We start from the raw sequence: 20,443 nt of genomic DNA on the forward strand, positions 1-20,443 counted from the left end.
ACCCTTCTAACTTTTATTTCTCCAAATACAAGGCAAGTACCATTGTCCATACAAAATCATTTGTTCTTGGAAGATCTGGCTCTGAAAAGGCTCTGAAGTTAGAAGTACATGTGTTGTCAGCTGTGATCTATGAGGTAGTTCATTATGAGCTGTATGTATCAACATCTGAGGATTTTCTTTTGATAACATGAGCGACATAAAGGACAAATACATCGCTCTCCCAAGGAAAACTCTTCAAATGCTTGAAGACAGGTATGATGAAACAAATGTGAACAAGAAAGCACAACAGTCTGTTGTGAAAACTGATTGCTGTTATCAGAGAAGAGACAGGCAGGATGAACGGTACGACTGAGTGGCATGATACAGATGGGACAGTCAAATATCTCTTGCCGAAATGCCTGAGTAAAAACAAACAAACCAACCTGTAGTGAAACAATGGAAGGTAAATATATCAGCAATACGCTAATTCAAATGTTCAAATTTTATGACTGTAATGTATTTTGAGAAACTATTAACATTTTGATTCTCAATTTTGTCTACTCTTTGGGCTTTTTAACTGAGAAGAAGAGAGATGCTGCTGAGGTAAATGTCTTAACTGTAAAAACTTTTTAATATTTTTGATTTGGAACAGATGGACCAAAATTTAAGAAAACAGAAAACACTCAATTGTGCTGAAAAGACTGCCATGCAAAAGAGCATAAAAGAGCTTATAAATGGAAAACTACTTTAAAACCAAAAAAAAGGAAAAAACAAAAAGGAAAAAAAAGCACCAATCAACCTGCATCTGGATCTTCTCCCAGTCAGTTTCACTTGTTAATATTTCTTTTCCTTCCAACTGCTGAAACACATCTCGACTTGCAGCTATAGAAGAATCTATCTCAGAAAAAAATTCATCTAGGTTGATGTTATAAGAACTCAACAGTCGATTGCTGATCTGTTGAACCTGAAAAGAAAATCAGCTGCTGTTAGATTTGGAGTTACTTATAGGTAGTTCATACGTGGATGAATTGTGAGTGATTGGACAAGTGGGCCTGATTAGCTGCATGATCTATGGAATTTTGTTCCAGTTTGCAGCTGGTGTCCAGTGCTGATTTAGAGGTTAAAAGCATCAGGTCCCCAGACTCCACTGATGGACCATTATCCTTCAGAGAAAACACAGGATTTTCATCACTGAACTTTCCCAAGATAGATGTACTATTCTTAACCCATATGGGTGCAGCACAGAGGGTACAGATGTGTTAGGGAAAGGAAGTATAGAACTTAGCTGAGCATTGGTTATTTGATGGGAAACCAGTGCATCTGCTGTGGGGTTAGTAAAAGGCATGATAACCAATGAGAGAAGAGGCATCTTAGGTAGTGTCCTTGGTATAGACTTTTATGACCTACTGCCTTAAATATGTTTCTGCATATTGCACATAGGCCTAAGCAATCTAGTCATCATATCTGAAGATGTTCCCATCAGTGCTCAGCAAAATAAATACCGAAAAGCAATGAATGCTTTTCTTAAACTTCATCATCTCCTTTAGCACAGTCCCAATTCACTGTGGCCACTTTCTCTCATTGCTACCACAATATCTGAAAGTTCTATAGGGAGTCACACAAGTCTTAGATTTGTCTTTTGTGACTCTGCTCGTAAATGCTTTCAGCAGTGTTAAGGAACATTTCAACACCTGTACCATGACCATGTAATGTGAGCCTTTCTCTCCATGCATTTCCTGCGAGTGAAAACTTGACAGGAAAACAGGGAGCCATCTTTTCAGGGAGGATGGGATGGGAAATGGGAGAAGGGTTGTTGTCAAGGTCAGACAGTCTGATGGTACCTGAAACTTTCCTATTGTTTCACTTCACTTTTTGGTAGCTTTTCTCTACCAGGACATGTACTCCCTTACAACTGCTAAAGTGACTCTTCATAGTATGTATCAAAATACTCAACGTGAACTTTTCTAGACCCAAAGGAATCAAGAGCCCAAATGCCACAAAACCCCCAGAAAAACTGAAAAGCTCACTTAACATTCTAAGATTTCACTTAAACTTTGAATTTCCTACATTTCCTCCTAAAACTATGAAAAAAACCTCATCAGTTAATTTTTTTAAAATTATGTCCGTATAATGTGCAAGTATGAAAGTGTCCTCCAGTAAAACCCATAATGTTTCTCAATAAAGACTTGAGATAAACATTAGAAGCATCCAGGTAAGGGAAATGGTGAAATCCATCACGTAAGGCAAGTTGTTTGCTTCTTGACATTAGATTTGATCCTGTGTATTCTTTTTATTTTATGGTCTGATTCACTACTAACTGAGACCTATTCTGACTTACTGTATTTCCAAATGATCCCTAACACAACAGTATATTCAAAGGATGTACCCATTTGTCAGTACAAATTGGATTTAGTTACCTTGTTAGTTAATACTGATGCATCAACATAACTTAAAAAAAAAAAAGAAGAAAAAATAATCCCCTGAGACACCTTGTATAGTGTATGTATTTACATCACAACGTGATAGGAAAAGCAGCATCCCCTTCTGTACTCTGTGAGAGAATTCTAGGTCTAGCAAAGAGCAGATGGGTAATCTTGTGCTTCCCTCATGACTGTTCACCGACAAGAAACAAAAAAATCTGATTCTATCCCATGCAAACATGCACACTGACCTTCAGTGGTATGTGTAAAACAAAAACCCAAGAATCCCACCACAGGCCTCCTTCAATATTTACACTTTGGTCTCCAAACAATCCCAAACGATGACACTGTGAGCTTTGTGAATGAGACATGAAATACTAATGCATAACACTTTAATCAGGTTATGTCTTTAATATTTTAATGTGATTATGTATTTAATTAAGCAGTAACAGTCCTAGCGACCTTTATCTGAACTGTTGTGACCTAGGTTCTAGACCTGAATCTACTCCACGCTGCAATTTTAACTGCTTTTACTAATTTCATTTCAAAATCTGACTTCAGGATGAACAGGGTAAGATTACACCTGAACCTTATATAATTCATGGTTTCTGTTCAACATCAAGTAGAGGCTGATCCATCTGAAAACACTTTTGGTCCTGATTTATGCTTGGTCTTCATTTATATTGGTATCAAACTTGAACAGACCTGAACTGTTTTCATAAGAAAGCTAGGGGGATGTAATAGACAGCTAGAGCAGCCACGATGACACTTTCTAATAGCTTCTCAGGACCCAAAATTTGAAAAAAGCAACCACGTTTTAACTCTGCCCTTACCCAGCATCTGTTTCTGTGAATGTGAGAGCAACACAGACAATATGGGGTCAGTTGCAGGACTTGGCCCGCCTTTGTGAGCTGTACTATGACTAGACAGGCTGCTGAGGCAAACTAACCAAGGAGGAGAGCTGCAAGGTGGGGGTCAGAGAGGGGTGGGGGCTGCATTAAGCAAGCAGTGCCCCCTCTCTGTCTGTGCCTGTGCTGCTTGTTCCTTTTTCCCTCCGCAGGGAGAAGCCCTCCCTTTCTTCCCTGAGCTTGCACTTGTGTTTCTCTTCCCCATTTCAGTAAGTGATCCTGAAAGTCCTCTCATAAGCCTCTTTGAGCAGAAACTGTAAAAATAAAGAGAGGAAAACTCTTCTCCTGGCTGAGACAGTGATCTATTAAGTTCCCCTGCTGCTAAGATACTATCTGCTTTGAGCTACTCCTGTATTTTCTGCAGTATGACCTGACCCAACCCATATCCATCAATCAGCAAATAAAGTCTAAGGTTGGGAAGAAAAAAAAAAAGAGTGCAGCTGAAATTTAACCCAAAATTTTTGCTCACTGGCAAATCAGCGTGAACTATCAATGTGAACAGAAAGGAAATAGGCATTTTGTATAATTTGTTAGTGTTAACGTGTTCTAGGATTTAAATATTAAATCCTGCTGTGTTTTAGTGCATAATACCGAATAACCTTTTTTTCCCTAGAACAACTGAAACTGATTAATTTATTTCTGAAAACACCATACCTCTATATTTTATGTCTGTGACTTCTTAAAACTTGAATAGAATGGCATAAACTGAATATCTGAAATACTCTATCGGTATGCAAAACTACATCAGTCATCTGTACAGCAGCACAAGACTATGATAAAATAAAACGATGAAACAAAGCACCGAGGTGAACTTTGTCCACAGGGAAGCCTTTTTAAGTGATCCAATGTCAGCAAATTGCTTACTAATGTGTTGACTTATGGCAACCCTCAAAAGTAAAATGAAAAGGCTGGAATTTACAGCATATCAATGAATCAGTTGATAAGCTTTTACTGGTTTAATATCCTCCTAGTTTTGCTGCTTGGAGCCACTTCAAGTTAGCAACAGAATGTTTACCATCTCCATGTGATAAAGGAAGTCAAACGACTAAACAAATTCCAGGACCATTATACTGTTTGGTGAGATTTAAATTAAAATCGTTGGGAGAAATCATGTGGAAGGGGTAGGGAGAAGCTAAAGTCAACTACATCATTTCACAATGACTTACCTTGCTTCTTAAACAATGGCAAGATTTTTAGCAAAGCTAGAGATAATGTAATGCATTTGAAAAGATTTAATTGCACCAATAAAAGACTATACCACAATTAAATGACATACAGAAGTGACATTTCTAGGTAGGATCAAAGAAATTCACTACCTAACATGCTGAAGCAACACCCTGCTTTCTGTGTATAGTAGTGCTAAAAAGTAGCCTACTTTGGTTTCGGTGACCTTTCTTATCTCCTTTGATCTAGATTATAAAAAATTTTAATAATAGATGTAATAAGGGCTACTGTAGCACCCTGAAACAAGTAATATGTGTCCTTCCTAGTACTAATATTTCAGACCTTGGTTTTTATTCTGTGATATTTATTTAAGCGTATGAAACTTGATGTTTAACCTTTGTGATCCTTCCAGAGGAGGTAGGGTTATTAAAAATTAGATTTTTTTTTTTTTCCCAGTTGTGATGCCACTTGATTATGCTAATGTTTAGGGAGTGACATTTTAAAAGCACAGCACAAGTTTGAGAGGCAAAATTTATTTTAGAAAGGCTTTTTAGCATCTGGAAATGGATAGCTCCTCATGAAAAATTTTAGTGTTTTCATTAACCAACACTTAAAAGTATAAGAACGAACAGCAGGAAAACTCATCTACAATTCCCACTTGAAAGCCGCTAAGAAAAGTAAGTATATATCCTTTAATCACAATTGGTACCAAATTCATTTAAACCTGGCTAATCCATATGAGAAGACTTTAGAAATTTATTCTTAATAGAAGGTGAAAAAGTAGTGCCCATTTTGTTCCCTGCAATATCCTGCAGTGTTACACATGAGAATGATTTCCTAATGCTGTGGGCTATATATAGAAACTATGTTAAATGAAGACCTTCCCGTAGCTTATAATCATGTGATGAAATATGGGCAGTCTATCAGGCTGTTTCTCCCTAAAACAGGTATTTAAGATAGGGGCCCTAAAAGCTAACCCATTATAGGTAGCTTGGTAGACTGCCATCTGAAGTTCAGTGAGAGAAATTTTAACAAATGACACTCAGCTGCAACTTTCAGCATATTCAGAAGCTTTCTTCAACTTTCCTTTACTTGAGACCCTGTTTATAGCTAAGCATGGTGTCTTGAGCCCACAGAAAATTGACGGCCTTATCGGGAAAGAAGCATACAACTGTTTCCCCAGTCCTCCATGCAGAAAAATCTGTGTTTCTGTTGTCTGTTCTCATCGTTCTACTTGAGGACAGTCACAATCCACTGAAGGATTCACTTCTTCCAAACTTAAGTGTTTGAGCACTTTCAAGTGTAACATTAGCTTTCTTCAGTTATCTCCGTATTCATTTTCTCCGTTTCAGGGAAGGACTTTGCATTGATTACAAAGGTAGCATAGCAACCAGCAAGCTGTCTGGGTGTTAAGGCTGAGAACAGTATTTCTTCTCTCCCCTGCCACTGTTACCACACAAGCAAAACAGTGGTACCAGTTTTGTTGCAACAGTCTGCCAGATCACCTCCAAGGTACCAATCTCACTATCATACATAAATGCGTAATATAGCAAGGGAGGGTCTTTGCCTCCAAAGCTGTCCTTGAACTGGATACAACCAAAGTAAGCGTGAGAAATAATGACAGTAACAAGCCTTTCTCTGCAAGCACTCTTCTGTTTAACTAAAGCAGTGATTTAAAAAAAACACCCAACCAACCAATTTAAGTATTGGTTTAAACCTGCCACTGATTTAGCTTGCAACTTGGGTAGGAGTATTTTCCTAGCTGCACGCACTAGCTACATTTAAACGGCTGTCTTGTGTGGCTTTGTTAATCTCTGTTAACCAGGCTGTTTGGTAATCTGGAGCGGAAGATGGCTTCTCTAGCTCCCTGAGGGACGGTTTGGTAATTGCTGAGGATGTGTCAGAGCAGTTTTTGTTCCTGAAAAGCTGAGCTGGGCTGGCTGTTACTAAACTGGGGGGAGACTGGAAGTTGGCAAGAGAGGACTTGAGGATTGCACAGGGCCTCGGCAGCAGCTGTGTGCTTAAAGGCAAGCAGGGTCATTGCAAAATGCTTGCACCTGATTTGGCCTCATTTGTATGGTGTCAGGACCCTAATTTATTACAGTCTGACTTGCATCTGAGCAGAAGGTAGAGAAGGGCAAAGCTATGGAATGGAACTACCCAATTCACTGTCCAGTGAGAGAACAAAGACAGTGAAAAGAAGTTATGATTGTTTATGGATTTGTTTCTCCCCTTACTATACCCCCTTCATATAATTCTACAGGAAAACAGATTACTGTGATTTATCAAAAAGAGAAGTGAAGTACAGAGCCTCACAAAAAAGCCCACTGTTGTTGGCCTAGGCAAAAGGCAGGCCTTAAAATTAAGTATTTAAATAATTTTCCTTACTTCTACATTGTAAAGAGGATGGAATGAACAGACTAACAGAACAACCAAGCGCCTCCAGTGCTGCCTGTTTGATATGAATAAGAAAGAATAAATGAAAAGGTAGAGATCTGATATTCAGGAGTTTTGATTTAAGGGAGCTGAATCAGGCCAAAGAAACAGACCAAAGAAGCAAATACAACATACCTTTTTCTCAAAGAATTGCTTTCTTAATTTGCTATCTTTAGAAGGCACTGTTTTTCTCAAGTTTTTTTTTTCCTGGAGGAAGCCTGAATTCTGTAAGACACAATTTTGCTCAAGAAGAGGAAACTCAAATTTATATAATTTTACTATTTATATGAAACAATCATTTTATGCATTTTTTAAAAACTTTAACTTTTGTAGTGCATTCACTCATTCTGTCTAGCTTCTTCTTATATTAAAGTTTTAACACATTTGGAGAATTATTTAGAGATAAATATTGTCCAGTGACAACACCTGTAGCAGAAGTAAGGCTTACCTAATAGCACACTTTTTATCTTAAACAAGCGTGCCCCATCATGTATTACTCTGGTCTGATACTGCTCTTTTCTACACATAGGACAAGACTTTTTACCTGTAAGTTTTTCAAAGGCTTTCAGGCATGCCTGAAAAAATAATTGCAATTACTTACAATATATTTCATATCATTGGAACAGATGAAACAGGACAGATTACAGAATGTAAAAACAGTTTATTCATCAATCCATGAATCTACAGGAAGCACACTTTTATAATTAAAACGTTAAGACAATTTTGTAGATCTCCATATATTCACATGAAATTTCATGAATTAAACTATTCCTGCTTAGTATACAAATGTATAGCTCAGTTACAAACTATGTCTTCCCATATGGTTTTAAAAAAGGTAATAAAATGAAATGAAGTGCTTCATCATAAAATAGTCTTAAATTATATTTCTTACCATAAAAATCTGGAATCAAAATTACTTCTCAAGATGATTACATTTAATTCATTAAGATATTCACTTAAGTAGTTGAATTAAAATACTCATGTATTATGTGCCTGAATAGTTATATAAAAAATGTACTCACTTTATGGAATACATGGGAACATGAAAGCAGCACCTGTTTTTCAAAAGAAAAAAACCCCATCAACCAAACCTGACTTTAAACCATTCTAAAAGCTGAAAAGTAAAAAATGTTGACAAGAAAAATTCTGACTGCCTGAAAGGTCATCAGTTTCTTTCTGTTACTACTGCAGTCTTTCCGGTGAAAATAAAATTAGTCTTCTATACAAATTACTTAATATATTACATCTTAAGCCAATGTGTGAACTTTGTGTTAGCAACACATGGAGTGGCAGAAAGCAAGAAATGCCAACTTCTACTGACTGGAGGAAAAGATTATAAAACAAGTACTTAAAATGAAAGCTGATTAATTTTTTTCCCTTTTCCCCACAGAGACGTTAAATTTCAAGAAGTGATATACATCAAATGCAGCATTTCACACATACAAAAAAAAACAAAAGAGAAAGCATGTTCACAGGCTACAAGAAAACTTCACCTTTATCTGACCTAAATTCCCACCAAATGCTGTGATCTTCATCCTGACAAAAGATACAGAGTTGGACAAAAAAAGCAGTTGGCTCTTAGGGAAGGAAAAACTGGGAAAGGAGTGAAAACCAGAACAAGTAGTGTGCACTATTGAGCTGGCAAACACAAAAGGATTAATGGCTAGCAGCCAGCTGAAGGGAAAGCTTTCAGATACAGTGGCTTTTTTTCCCTTGAGGGAGGAAAGCTAACGAAACACTGAGGACAAAAAGAATTCCAGAGGCATTTCCCTTTTTGTGCCAAATCTAAAGTAACCTTTTTAATGAGTGCTGTCTTTTGCTCTCTCTTGTCAAGCTTTAGACTTTCAGAGTAGCCAGAAATTGGCAGAATGGTCTTTTGCCAGATCCATCCCACCTGCCTGTGGACAATTGTACACCTCCAGTTAATGTTGATGTAAAAGGAAGCAAAAGCTCTGTATCTAAGGTTATCAAAAGACCTTGATTCACATCACAGACTTGGCTGTAAAAAGTCTTCAAGAAAAATTAAGAGGGAAAACAGGCAGGAAAAAAACCATCTTAAAATGCACTGTGGAAAGAAACTTGCAAGTAGTTGGAATAATTCTTCCAATTACCATCATCACCTCTCTGAAGCAGCACTCCTCTTCAATCAGTCACTTGTCCCTTTTGCTTAATATTTTCAAGATGATAGATGACAGAATCTAATAAAGCATGATGTATTTATGCTTATGCTACACACATGCATTGAATAAAGCCACCAAGGTAAAATGCAAGCATTTCTTCAGATAACCTAAGGAAGCAACTGACCGGTATTAAGAGTACACCTACTTCCATTTTCCAAATAGAAATAACAATTGAAGTAAACTGCAATTAACAAAACTTGTGAGAAAACAAAACATATCTTAAATTGTATAATTAGTGAATATTTACCATTCTGATGAATAAAGGCTAGGATCCTATCTAACAGGAGTTTAAATGAAGCAGAAAATAGCCGATACTTGCTTTGCAGGAACAGATACAAACGCCGATTACCTTCTCCTCTACTGTCATAACTTCAGAACTGAACAAACACTACCAACCTTTCTCTACCACATCATGTCCAAAATACTTTCAGAGTTGGCCACTGACAGCTGAGTCCAGCTATTAAATGCTAAATGGTGTCTTACAGTAGAATCTTTCTTCCCTTTCTTCCTCCAGCTAATGATTTTTAGTAGTAACTCTGGAAAAATTTTTTTAAATGCAATTGTGTAGTCCGCACAATTATACAGTTACACATGTACCTGAGGTTGAAGTGCAAATTCTTCCCTGCATATTGCACAAGGCTGTACGGAGTCTCCATGCTGTATGGATCTCTGCTTTATTTTTACCCATTCTTCAGCAGTTAGTGGCAAGGAAGGAGGCTCAACTAGGCCTAATTTCTGAGCTGTAGACAATAACAACAACAAGTCACTGAATAAAACCCACTGGCAGATGCAGACAATGGATTTTCTTCATATGAAATTCATCGATAATAAACTTACTTAAAAATTCTTTATACAGATACTTCATATAAATCTATCATCAGACAAACTACTGGCAGGCAACATACTTCTTACTATTAATTAGTTATTCAGTAATTGTCAGAACCTCTTTTACATACAGGATTTATACAGGAAATTTTTTTAAATGTAAACTTTTATTTGCCGAGTAATTTGTATTTATTTTGATACCTTTTCACAGCCAGTAACATGGGGATTATTGACTAGACAATATAACAATGCACAACAGTGTCATTTCAAATCATCAGCGTAAAGAAAATCTCTGCTAAGAATTCATTTGTGAAGGTTTCTTTAACATTGCATTTTTGTATTCTTAAAATAAAAATAAAAATTAATGAGGTGGTATAATGAAAAACTGTTGCTGGTGCAACATACTAAAGTGTAATGAGACTGTGACGGATGCAAGAGAAATAAAGAGCATAAAGAAACAAAGAGATGGTCACAAGTTACCAGTGATAGTGTCACTGTTATACCTGAGCTTGTTGATCTCAAATGATAGCTGTGAGGTGCCTTGTTGTATGTCCATGTGAAATCTCTGCCTTCTCAAAGAAGGAATCAGTGAAAATACTTATAATATGCCCCCACAAATGGCAGATAAAAGTCCAGTGTCAGTATCTCAGTAGTAAAGAAAGATGCTAGTAGGTATGGCAAAGAATAGATCTTTGTCATCTTTGAAGACCAGAGGAAGCAGCTTGTGTGGACTGACTGAAGTCAATGCAGGAATGTCCAAGGTATGTTTAATAAGCCAGTAACACAAGTCCATGATGAGGCCTCAATGGTATTTGCTAAAACAGTAACAGAAGAGGGACATGCAATAGAATGCAAGCTGATGACACCTAGATGATAGTTTTAGTTCTAAATGGGAAGGAAAAGGTCAACTCTTTCATTTATACCAAAATCTTTGCATAAACCAGACAATAATAAGCAGCCCTTACTTGTTCTGTATAAGCTTTCAAAACCCCATCAGACAGCTTGTGTATCCAAACCCATCATATCAGTTAGTCATGAAGAGAAAAGGAATCCTAACAAACCAAAGAATAGGGTTTTGGTGATCCACTTGCTTGAGTATTTCATTATTCTAGGATAGGATTTGTTAATGTTCGAGACAAAAATTCTGCTCCTGAGCTCATCCATCTACAGATGTATATCATTAATCATTTAAAATTTGCACAAAACTGTCTTTGATCTTTTTAAAGAACTTTTGTGAGGTACTAAAGGAATTATAAGGAATACTTTCTTCCCTTTAGTTGAACTATCTGCCTAACCTACTTCCTTGTGAGGTCATGACATCCTTCAAACATAAATCAGTTTGATTCCATATCTTAGATGGCTTTGAGATTTCAAGCTGGGTCAGTTTATGCTTTTGGAACAATGTGGAAAGTGCTTTCTCTACATATGGTTTGGTTTGCAGAGACCCCACCTTGTTACTTTTGTTACCCTAGTAAAGGTATCAAGTCAAAGGTAAGCAATGCATGTAAACCTAAGTATCAAAAGATAATTTGAATCAATGAATGCCGTAGATTACATTGGTGGTCATGTATGAATTGTCTTAGAGGCACACTGTTTCAGTTCCCGGACAACTCGATACCCAGACACAAATACAGCACCTCCATGCGTGCAGGAGCTCACAGCTCTGCCTGCAGGCTATGGGCTAGAATTCAAAACACTCTGTGTCAAGCAGCAAAGTGCATATGTAGGTATTAACAGCATCGTAATTTCAGAATGTAAAATATACACTATATTAACATAAAATAGCATTGTCTATCAATTTTGGTGCAGCAAAATGCTTTTATCTGGTGCTCTTGATGGTGAAAAATAGCTTTAAGAGAAATATGAAGGATCCTGCAAACTTTTTAGAGTCTAAAAACTAGTTCAGAACGTGTATTTTGCTTAAAGCTTACGCATGATTTGCTGAAATTGGTAGCTGAGTGACAAGGAGGTTTTCCTAACCAGGAGTGCTTTCCCTCTTGACCATTCAACTCTTGAAGAGCATATATTGCACAGATCAGTGTTTCTGCTACAAAAGAAGAATCAAATTATAAAATACGCGATAAAAGTTTCAGCAAAAACATATATAAGTTTCATCTGACAGTAATACGTAAGAGTATCAGTGAATGAGTAAGGAAACAAGATCCCATTTTGATAGTCCAATATACACAAGTGATGGTCTTTATGATGAGAAAATCAGGATACACAGGCAGTGAACAAGATAGCAAACCAGCTGCAGCATGAAAGACAGTATCACAACATAAAAAATGCCTACCCTTGATTTTCTTCCAAGCATTGCGGTCAGAGACTGTTTTAAGAAAGAGAATGAGATGGCTTTGTGGAAAGCCTTTTATATAACCCTGGGGTAAGAAAAAATGCTTATTTAAAACTTTCACAAATGCATGATTAAAGCTGCCAAATAGGAAGAGATTGGCGGCAAAACCTAACTTCTAAATAATATAAACCAGATGGGGTATTTGTGAGGGACAGGTTATACAGGTGTTTAGAAGGAAAGCTTTCATACAACATAGTTGATGAAGGAAAACTGGCAGCAGGACACACAAGAAGGGATATGTGGTTGAAGCAAAAGGCTCTATGAAGAGATTCTCAAAGCAGCACTTTGAATAAATACAAGCAATGAAAGCCTACATTTATCACAGCTCGAGACATCCAAGAGTTTTCATCCTGATGCATCAAGTTTACAAGCCCAACCCATTTACTGACACACCCACTTACAACCAAGTGAGTTATTTATCCTAAAGTGAACATTAACAAAGTGATTACATACATTAACATTTAAACTATTATTATTTGATTTTAGGAGTCAAGTCCCTACTAAGAAAAATTTAATGACAGAGGCCTGTGAGATTTTGTTTGATTACCCACAAACTCAAGAAGAAAAAGTTGCGTTAAATTACATTTTCAAACTTGTTTCACAGCTGTAAGGTTTAAACCACACAATTCTTGTTAAGAGAAAGCTTGACACAAGCATTTTAAAATAATGTGAGTCTATAGGTGAAAATACTAATAAGCAAACCCCAGAAACAATTGCAATTTTTAAAAATCTTTCAGCACATTCTTTCAAATCACTTGCACATGCATTCATATGGGACATTTCAGTCAATGCTGTGATTTAAAGAGAAAATACTTCGCCTTTCTTATAATTGCAGAGAACATGCTCACACTTGGGCTGCATTTTTTCACCACAACCTTTAGCTTCCATAATCATTCATTATTTATATTTGCGTTAACCCCCGTACCCCTCTGCTGTTTCTTTCCCCCACTATCCTCTCTTCTTTCAAATTCCTCTTCAAAATGAACCAAAGAAAAAACCCTCCCATCTTTAGAACTATAACCATGTAAACATAGTAATAATCACCATGTCTTACTACCTTTGTCCTATCACTTGTTACACACACTTGTTGTGTATTATCTTAAGTTACCCTCTTAACCTTCAGCTGATTCCAAAAGGCAGATGCCTGTGCTTGTACGGAGCCTCATTGATTTACATGGTTCTCTTTAGAGCTGGGACTACTGTGACAGTTACTATAACAAAGGCAACATGATCTTCAGAGAGGCCTAAGGGCATTTTTATGAAAAAGAATAAATAAAACAATTATTAATGATGATGAAAGTTTATTATGCTTAAAACTGCAAATTGTGGAGCCAGAAGGTCCTTTAAGAAATACCTAATCAAGACAACCGAAAGGATGGAGAAAAGAAGATGTTCATGGCAAGAATACTGTAGAAATCTTTAGAAAAGGGAAATACAAGACTGAAACTGATAGGTGGGAAGCACATTTGGACTCCTGGTCTGTTAAGATGCTCCCTGGCTTTGTTTTTTTAAGCAATATTGTCTGTCACTGCTGTACAACTGTATTATTATAATACTATTTAAAAGTGAGTTTTCTCACCAGGCATCATTCCAAGCCCTCACATCTGTGACTTTTATCTTGTTGCATGTTTGCTTCTAAATTTGAAAAAGGTATTTAACTACAGGTGTTAATTCTTCCCAGGTTTAGCCCCAGGACCATTGTAAAAATAAACCTTTTTAACTTTGAGTAAACGTGGGTATATATTATCAAAGAATACATTTTATGCAGCACTAGTAAATGTCTTTTTACTGAATAAGGAATAAAACAAACCATTTCAAACAGAGTTAAAAAAAAAATCTTAATACTAAAACATTTCCCTAAATAAATACAATATCAAAATCACTGATGTTTGCTTGAGAATATAAGGTAAAGAAAGTTGACAGTCAATATACAAAACATATTAAAAAAAAAGTGTAAAAGACTTCCCACCTCTTAATGAAAAATTCTTCTTCATCAAGATGCACTAGCTTCTTGATTTTTTACCTTCATTGTCACAAGAATAGTATTTTTTAATACATTTCAGATATGAAAAGACACACTCAAGCCACTGATGGCAATTCCATTGTTTACCTGATGGCCCAAACTGCTGAATTCTGTCAATTATTAAAACAAGATTTTATGCTGTTTAGCATTAAATTATCTTACAACAGGAAGCTTAGCTTCCTCAGTTTATTTTAAATAAAACCAAAAATTCACAAATCAGAATATAATGGTTTACCTAACGTTAGCTGTGGAGGACTGGGATCAAGAACATACTCCTTTTCTGCATCTTCCTTGTTTTTGTGGTGAGTGCTCTTTTTTCTTAGTCCAGTATCTACTACCGCTCTGACCATTTCTTTGTTCACGGGTTTGTAAATGTTCTTGGTATTCCTTGTCCTTGACTTAAAAGGATCTGCTAATGAAAGATCCTGGAGCTGATGACTGTGTATTATATGATCCTGTAAAGCAACTGCAGAAACTGCTATGGTCTCTCGTTTGGAGGAGCGGCCCTAAAAAGAAAAAAAACCCACCCTTGAATAATTACTGTTATAAATGATTTAAAAACATATAGATATTATACTAAATTAAAAGAAATTCTGCTCTTAGCCAATGTTTTTGACTTGTCAAAGGCTTTTATACACATACAACTCCTGTACATGAAACCTAACATACAATTACCATAATATGAAATTTAAGATGGATGTTTCTGACACATCCGAGTTTTAACTTATAAAAAGTCAAATGAAATCTTTGATTTATCATTTATATTAAATAAAATAGCAGTAATTTTAAAGTTTTAATTACTGAGCCCATAATGATTATATGCAATAAACTCATTATGGAGTATAAAAGTTTGGCATGCCCAAACACATTTTTACTTCAATATCATTAAAAACAATCCCAAAGGCTAACCTTGCCTTCCAGAACACTGAATATAAACAAGATCATATTATTTTTATACAGGGAGTGGGCTTACCTACCTATTCCTCCATTTCTCCCCATCCTTCTGCCTTATTTTAAAAGATGTGAAATCGTACCTTGTGAAAATCACGATGCTCCATTGATAATCTCTAGCTGATTTTACAACAGTTGCGTGGCTCTACAAATGGACACATACAAGAACTTGAATAATATTTCTAAGCAGAAACAGCCTCATCAATAGCAGAAGAGAAACCTAGTTTCACTTGTTTTATCCCAGGCCTACCACAGGAGACAGCTTAACATGTATTCCAGACACAGAAGTTAACTCTGGATCCATAAACCACCAACCGTGTCCCTCTCCTGTCAGCCTCATCTCACGCCCTATGGACTGCCCATAATGTACAAAGAATAGCTTCAAAATGAATGGCAGTAATCACAGATTTCAAGCTGAATGGAGGAAAAAATATAGCCATAGCAATAAACCCCATTGAACTGTTCTGCCAGATTAGTTTATTGTCGACAAGAAAGCCCGTGATACATAGAGCAAGGATGACGTTAGCAGCTCCTCTGGGGCTGAAGCTGCTCCGCTGCCATCTCGACATCCTCACCGGTACAGCAGCAACACCTGCGGCGCGGGGCGGCAGCGGAGAGGCGGCTGGCAGAGCGCGAGGTGACACCCTTTAACGCTGGCTGTGGCAAACGGGAGCCACCGCTCACCACGCCCTTCTCTTTCAGCGTGTTCCTCCCGCTACCGCAACCAACCGTGTGCCCCCCGAGCTACGGCTGGAGACTGCCTTCCACCCCTGGGTGCCCGGAGCGGCACCGCTGTCGCCGCCACCGCCCCTCACACGGAGCACCGCTGTCCCCGGGCGGGATGAGGGCGTCGCGCCCAGCCAGCCAGGCCACGCGGCCGGGCCACCTCACGGCACCGCCGACCCTGCTCCTGGCCTTCCTCCGGCCCCCTGCCCGCGGCCTTGTTGCTCTTTTTTACCTCTCGCACGTTTTTTACCTCACAGACCTGTGACCACCGCCTCACCGGCTCGGCCGCGGGCGCCGCCACCGCCGCGCCTCCCGCGGCGAGGGCCGCGTTGCCAGGCAACGCCGCTCCCCGGCGTGGCGACGGCGGCCGAGGCTGCTGCGCAGGCGCGGTGGGCGCGCGGGAAGGCGCTGTATGGAAGGGCGCGGAGTGGGAGGTGGCCATCTTCTCTCCTCTCCCTCTCCTCAGGGGGCTGTCGCCTCTCCTGGCCCCGCCTCAGTGGCTGCTCGTAGGAACGCGCTTGGGAGTGGCTCGTTGCTGATTTTACCCCGACGCCGAAGCTGCGTGTTTTTCTGTATCTTGTCCTCGCTGGTTAGTGTCTTCCCGTTTAAGCTCCTGCGTCTGTGTTGTAACGTGGGGGTTGGTAGTGCGCATTAAGGGAAGCCCCCCACGTGCGTTTTGACCCAAAGACTCTCTTTGACTTTGCATTTTTCAATTTTTAATACGTATTTTTAACTTCAGGGCTGTTTTTAACCTGGCAGGTAGTAAGATGAGAGGGAGGCCCTGCGATTATCATATGTGGAAGGACTTCCTCCAGCGGTGGCCTTTTAGCAGAGCTCTCCAGCTTCTCAAACTTAACAGCGATGGTGGCAAGGGTGCACAGTCTTTGGCCATTTCCTCCAGTAGCCTCCCTGGTTAGTGGTGAACACTGAGTCACTATATGTGCTGCATTAGTGCCAGTTGGCTGTTGATCTATGATCCAGTGGGGATCAGTTCAGTCATGGGTGGCTCTGGTGTGAAAAACACCTTTAAGGTGATTATTTTGGTAGTCGTGACTGCACCTCTTCCTAAGCATGGCTGGATGGGATGGGGGTTTACATTTTCCCCTCCATTTAGCAAAGTCAGGGTGGCCCATTTGAAGTTACACACTAGTGATCTTAAATTTTAAGGGAAGCTACGTCACTGCCATTCTGGGTGACCTGTGTTTTTGGCAACTCTGTAGAGTCACCATTTAAAAAAATAGTTCTATATGAAGAGAACAGATGAGCGGTATCCATATGGATCAAACCAAAGATCTTTGTCACCTAGTGTCCCATCTTTGTCCATGGCAAAAAGCAGATGGCTTGGGGAGACTGTAAGACCGGGGTTAGTGTATAGCAGCAGCTCCTTCAGGGAATTCCCAGGCTTCAGAGCATGGCTTCCTTAGACAGAAGCACTGCCCTTGTTTTTAGTAAGTACTGATGTGTTTCTTTTAGATCCAGAACTGTGCAAAGGTGCTTCTAGCCCCTAGTAGGAGTGTAGGCTTCCTCTGGCCATATTACTGGTTATTCTCACTTGGAGACCCTTTATTTCCCAAGAGGAGGACAGGTACAGATGCTGCCTCAAGTCCAGGTGTGCCATTTCTTTAATCTTTTGGGTTTAAATAGTTGTCAGAGTCCTTCTCAGCTGCTACTGACTTGAGAGATTTGTTTTCTTGTGGAACTGACATTTTCCAAGCAAAAGCAATGAGGCTGTCCTTCGAGCAGCGTATAAATGGAATGATAATCCACTGGATGCACTTCTCTGTAATTATAAGTAATTACTTTAAAGTCAAATCTGCAAATGAGAATACCTCTGTGTACTGTAGGGCAAGATGTAAAAAGCAACTGAAGTGGCTATCTTTAAAATGACATTAAATCACTGATTGTTTCTAAAGACAGGAATAAAAAGATAAAATAATTGTTTTTAAAGTGAACATGCAAGTTAACCTGACACCAGACCTAACTCAGTAATACCATAAAGGGATATCTTACAATATAAACTTTTAAAGATTTTTAGTAATAAATTTTAATCTGTAAATAAAGTAGAAAACTTGTTTTTCTGCTGTCTAAAATTTAAATGAAAGTGTAAATGCTATAATATTTGCAAAAATAAACCCATTATGTGTAGAAAAATCATTAGTATGTATTAATTTGAATACAAAGATACTGAAAAATACCTCTCGTACCTATTTTGGTTTCACTGTTTTATGCTCGAACTTGGTCCAGCTTTCTTGTGTCTTTTCAGTATTGCATTACTTTTTTTTTTTTTAGGAATCCTTGACTGAGTTTCTTAATGTTGCTAATAAGCTTCTTTTAAAATAATGTTTGCTGTCTCGTCTATTTCTGTCATACCTCATTAAGGTGATCCTATACACATGTATGCTTAATTAAGGCGTTTCATTAAAATAAGCCTTTAATCCAGAGGTGCTGGGCCTTAATTGAAACTCAGAGATTAGTGTTGTCTCTTATTTTGGTTTTCACTTTTACTGTACTTCCTACTGCTTCTAAACTAAAATGGCTGTATTAGCCTTAGCTGATACATGGTCAGGAAGAAATTAAAATTCATACTGCAGTCTTCTGGAGAGTAACATGCGTCAGTAATTGCCATTTCTTATTAAGTGCCACCTTTTACCAAGAGCCTTCACTTCAAATGCAAAAGGTTGCTTTAAACACTCCAAGGACATTAACATAATGAACATGCTGCCTGTTTTGAAGGTGACTAATAAGTGACTAATGATACCTGTTTTTATCTACGTGTATAATTTTAAAATGTTAATTGTGTGTTTAAATAGTGCTGAAATAATGGATCTGTCTAGAATGGTTGAGGTTTACAGAATTCTTTTTAAGAAGATTTAGGAAAAATGAGAATTTTAGCCACAGGTTAGCAGCACTCTTCTGAGGTACCATGCAGTGTAGTAAGTTTTAAAACCTTTTTGAAGGAGTAAGACACAGATTCAACAGCTTCTGGTCTTCTAGAACAAAATGCACTAGCTGAAGAGCCAATCCACTTGTAGAGCTGCAACCAAGCATGGCGCTGCTAATTAGCAAAGGCAGGTGGCCTGCTGCTATCAATGGCAGGAGAGTAACTTTTCAGGAAGAGCTAATAAATTGTGTGGGCTGAATAAATTTGATAGAGAAACAGCAACGCTAGGGCAAAGGTTTGAAGTAAACTTTCTAGTATAGCAACTGCAATGAGTTTCACTGAAACTGGGTCTTTATACCATGATATTGTCTGTAATATGTTTTTACACTTCGCCATGTTAGAGGAGTGTAATACAAATATTAATATATTTGAAAGGAGTGTAGTACTTTTACAGAGGTTACTTCAAATTGATCAACATTTGAATGGTGGCTTTAAAAGAACATGTTTTAAAAATGTATATTGACACAGTAAGTGTAGCCTGTGTTGTAAATGGCAAGAATGGTGAGTGCTATACCTTTTGTAAGCTTATCTCTGGAAGGGTTGTTATGTAATATTGTTATAGTGATGTTGGGCTGTGTTATTGCCTCCAAACCAAGCTCCAGGGTGTGGACAGTGAATAGGATGGGTAATGACCTTTGCATGTGTAAAGATACACTTCCCCCCCCCCCCCCCCCCCTTCCCCGCCCTGGCACTGGAAATAAGGACATTTATGCTGCTGAAAGTGTACAAGCCACTACTTCTTCTAAGAATCAAATGCACTGCTGTCATAAATGATGGGAGCTGAGTCTGAATGCATTAACAAGGAATTCCACCTTGAAATACTTCTGCTGGCTGAGGAAGGCAGGTTTTGGCAAATCTGCACATGTGAGCCATGCCTTTGACTCAGCAAGGAGCACTGTCGCAGAGCTTTGTAGTTGCCCAGTTAAAGGTTTTTTTTAAGAGAACTGAGTCAGACATCCTTAATTATAAAAATACAGTGTCTGCTCTTTCTTCTCAGAAGTTTGAAAGTGTTTTACCTCGTTTACTATTTGTTCACATATATCTTAAATATATATATTTGTTTATACCTATGTGCATGCACACATACTATGTATTTTTCATTGTTGTGCTATTTGTTTACTGTTTGCATTTTCTGTCAGTTTCTGCTAACTTTCAGGCATGTGCTTCCAACTCTGTAGGAAGGCTGCACAGTTTTAGTTTGTAAGGGTAGTAGAGGTGTTATTAGGTCCCATTTAAAGCCCCTTCAAGTCAGTGAAAAAGCTGTCACTGGTTTATAGTTGGATTCAAAATCTGTTCTGTTAAGTAAATATTATTTCCTTCTCAGGGAGAAAAAGCTTGATTTAAGGGGAAATTTGTGTATGTACATTTTTAGAACAAATTAGATTCCAAGCCAATGTGATTTCATGCATGACCATTGATTTTTATTGAGCATATGTCAGTGAAAATTTTTTTACTCCAATAATACACATACTAGTAAGGATTTATAGATCTGAAGTGCTTTATATTTGTAAAAACTTTCAAATATTTTAAAGGAATG

General features: G+C 38.1%; 1 protein-coding gene across 1 annotated transcript; it reads right to left on the bottom strand.

The window, feature by feature from the left end:
- Positions 1-15,410, bottom strand: RNF32 (ring finger protein 32). Its single transcript, XM_052790591.1, has 8 exons — positions 15,323-15,410; positions 14,524-14,794; positions 9,685-9,827; positions 7,930-7,962; positions 7,329-7,482; positions 7,043-7,125; positions 779-943; positions 1-398 (listed from the first exon to the last, which is right to left on the bottom strand). Exons 1-8 carry the CDS (start codon positions 15,344-15,346, stop codon positions 159-161), a joined length of 1,113 nt encoding a protein of 370 aa, XP_052646551.1. The 5' UTR covers positions 15,347-15,410; the 3' UTR covers positions 1-158.
- Between the last annotated feature and the right edge of the window lie 5,033 nt (positions 15,411-20,443).

Source organism: Harpia harpyja, chromosome 1 (genome assembly GCF_026419915.1).
Source record: "Harpia harpyja isolate bHarHar1 chromosome 1, bHarHar1 primary haplotype, whole genome shotgun sequence".
Classification (NCBI taxonomy): domain Eukaryota; kingdom Metazoa; phylum Chordata; class Aves; order Accipitriformes; family Accipitridae; genus Harpia; species Harpia harpyja.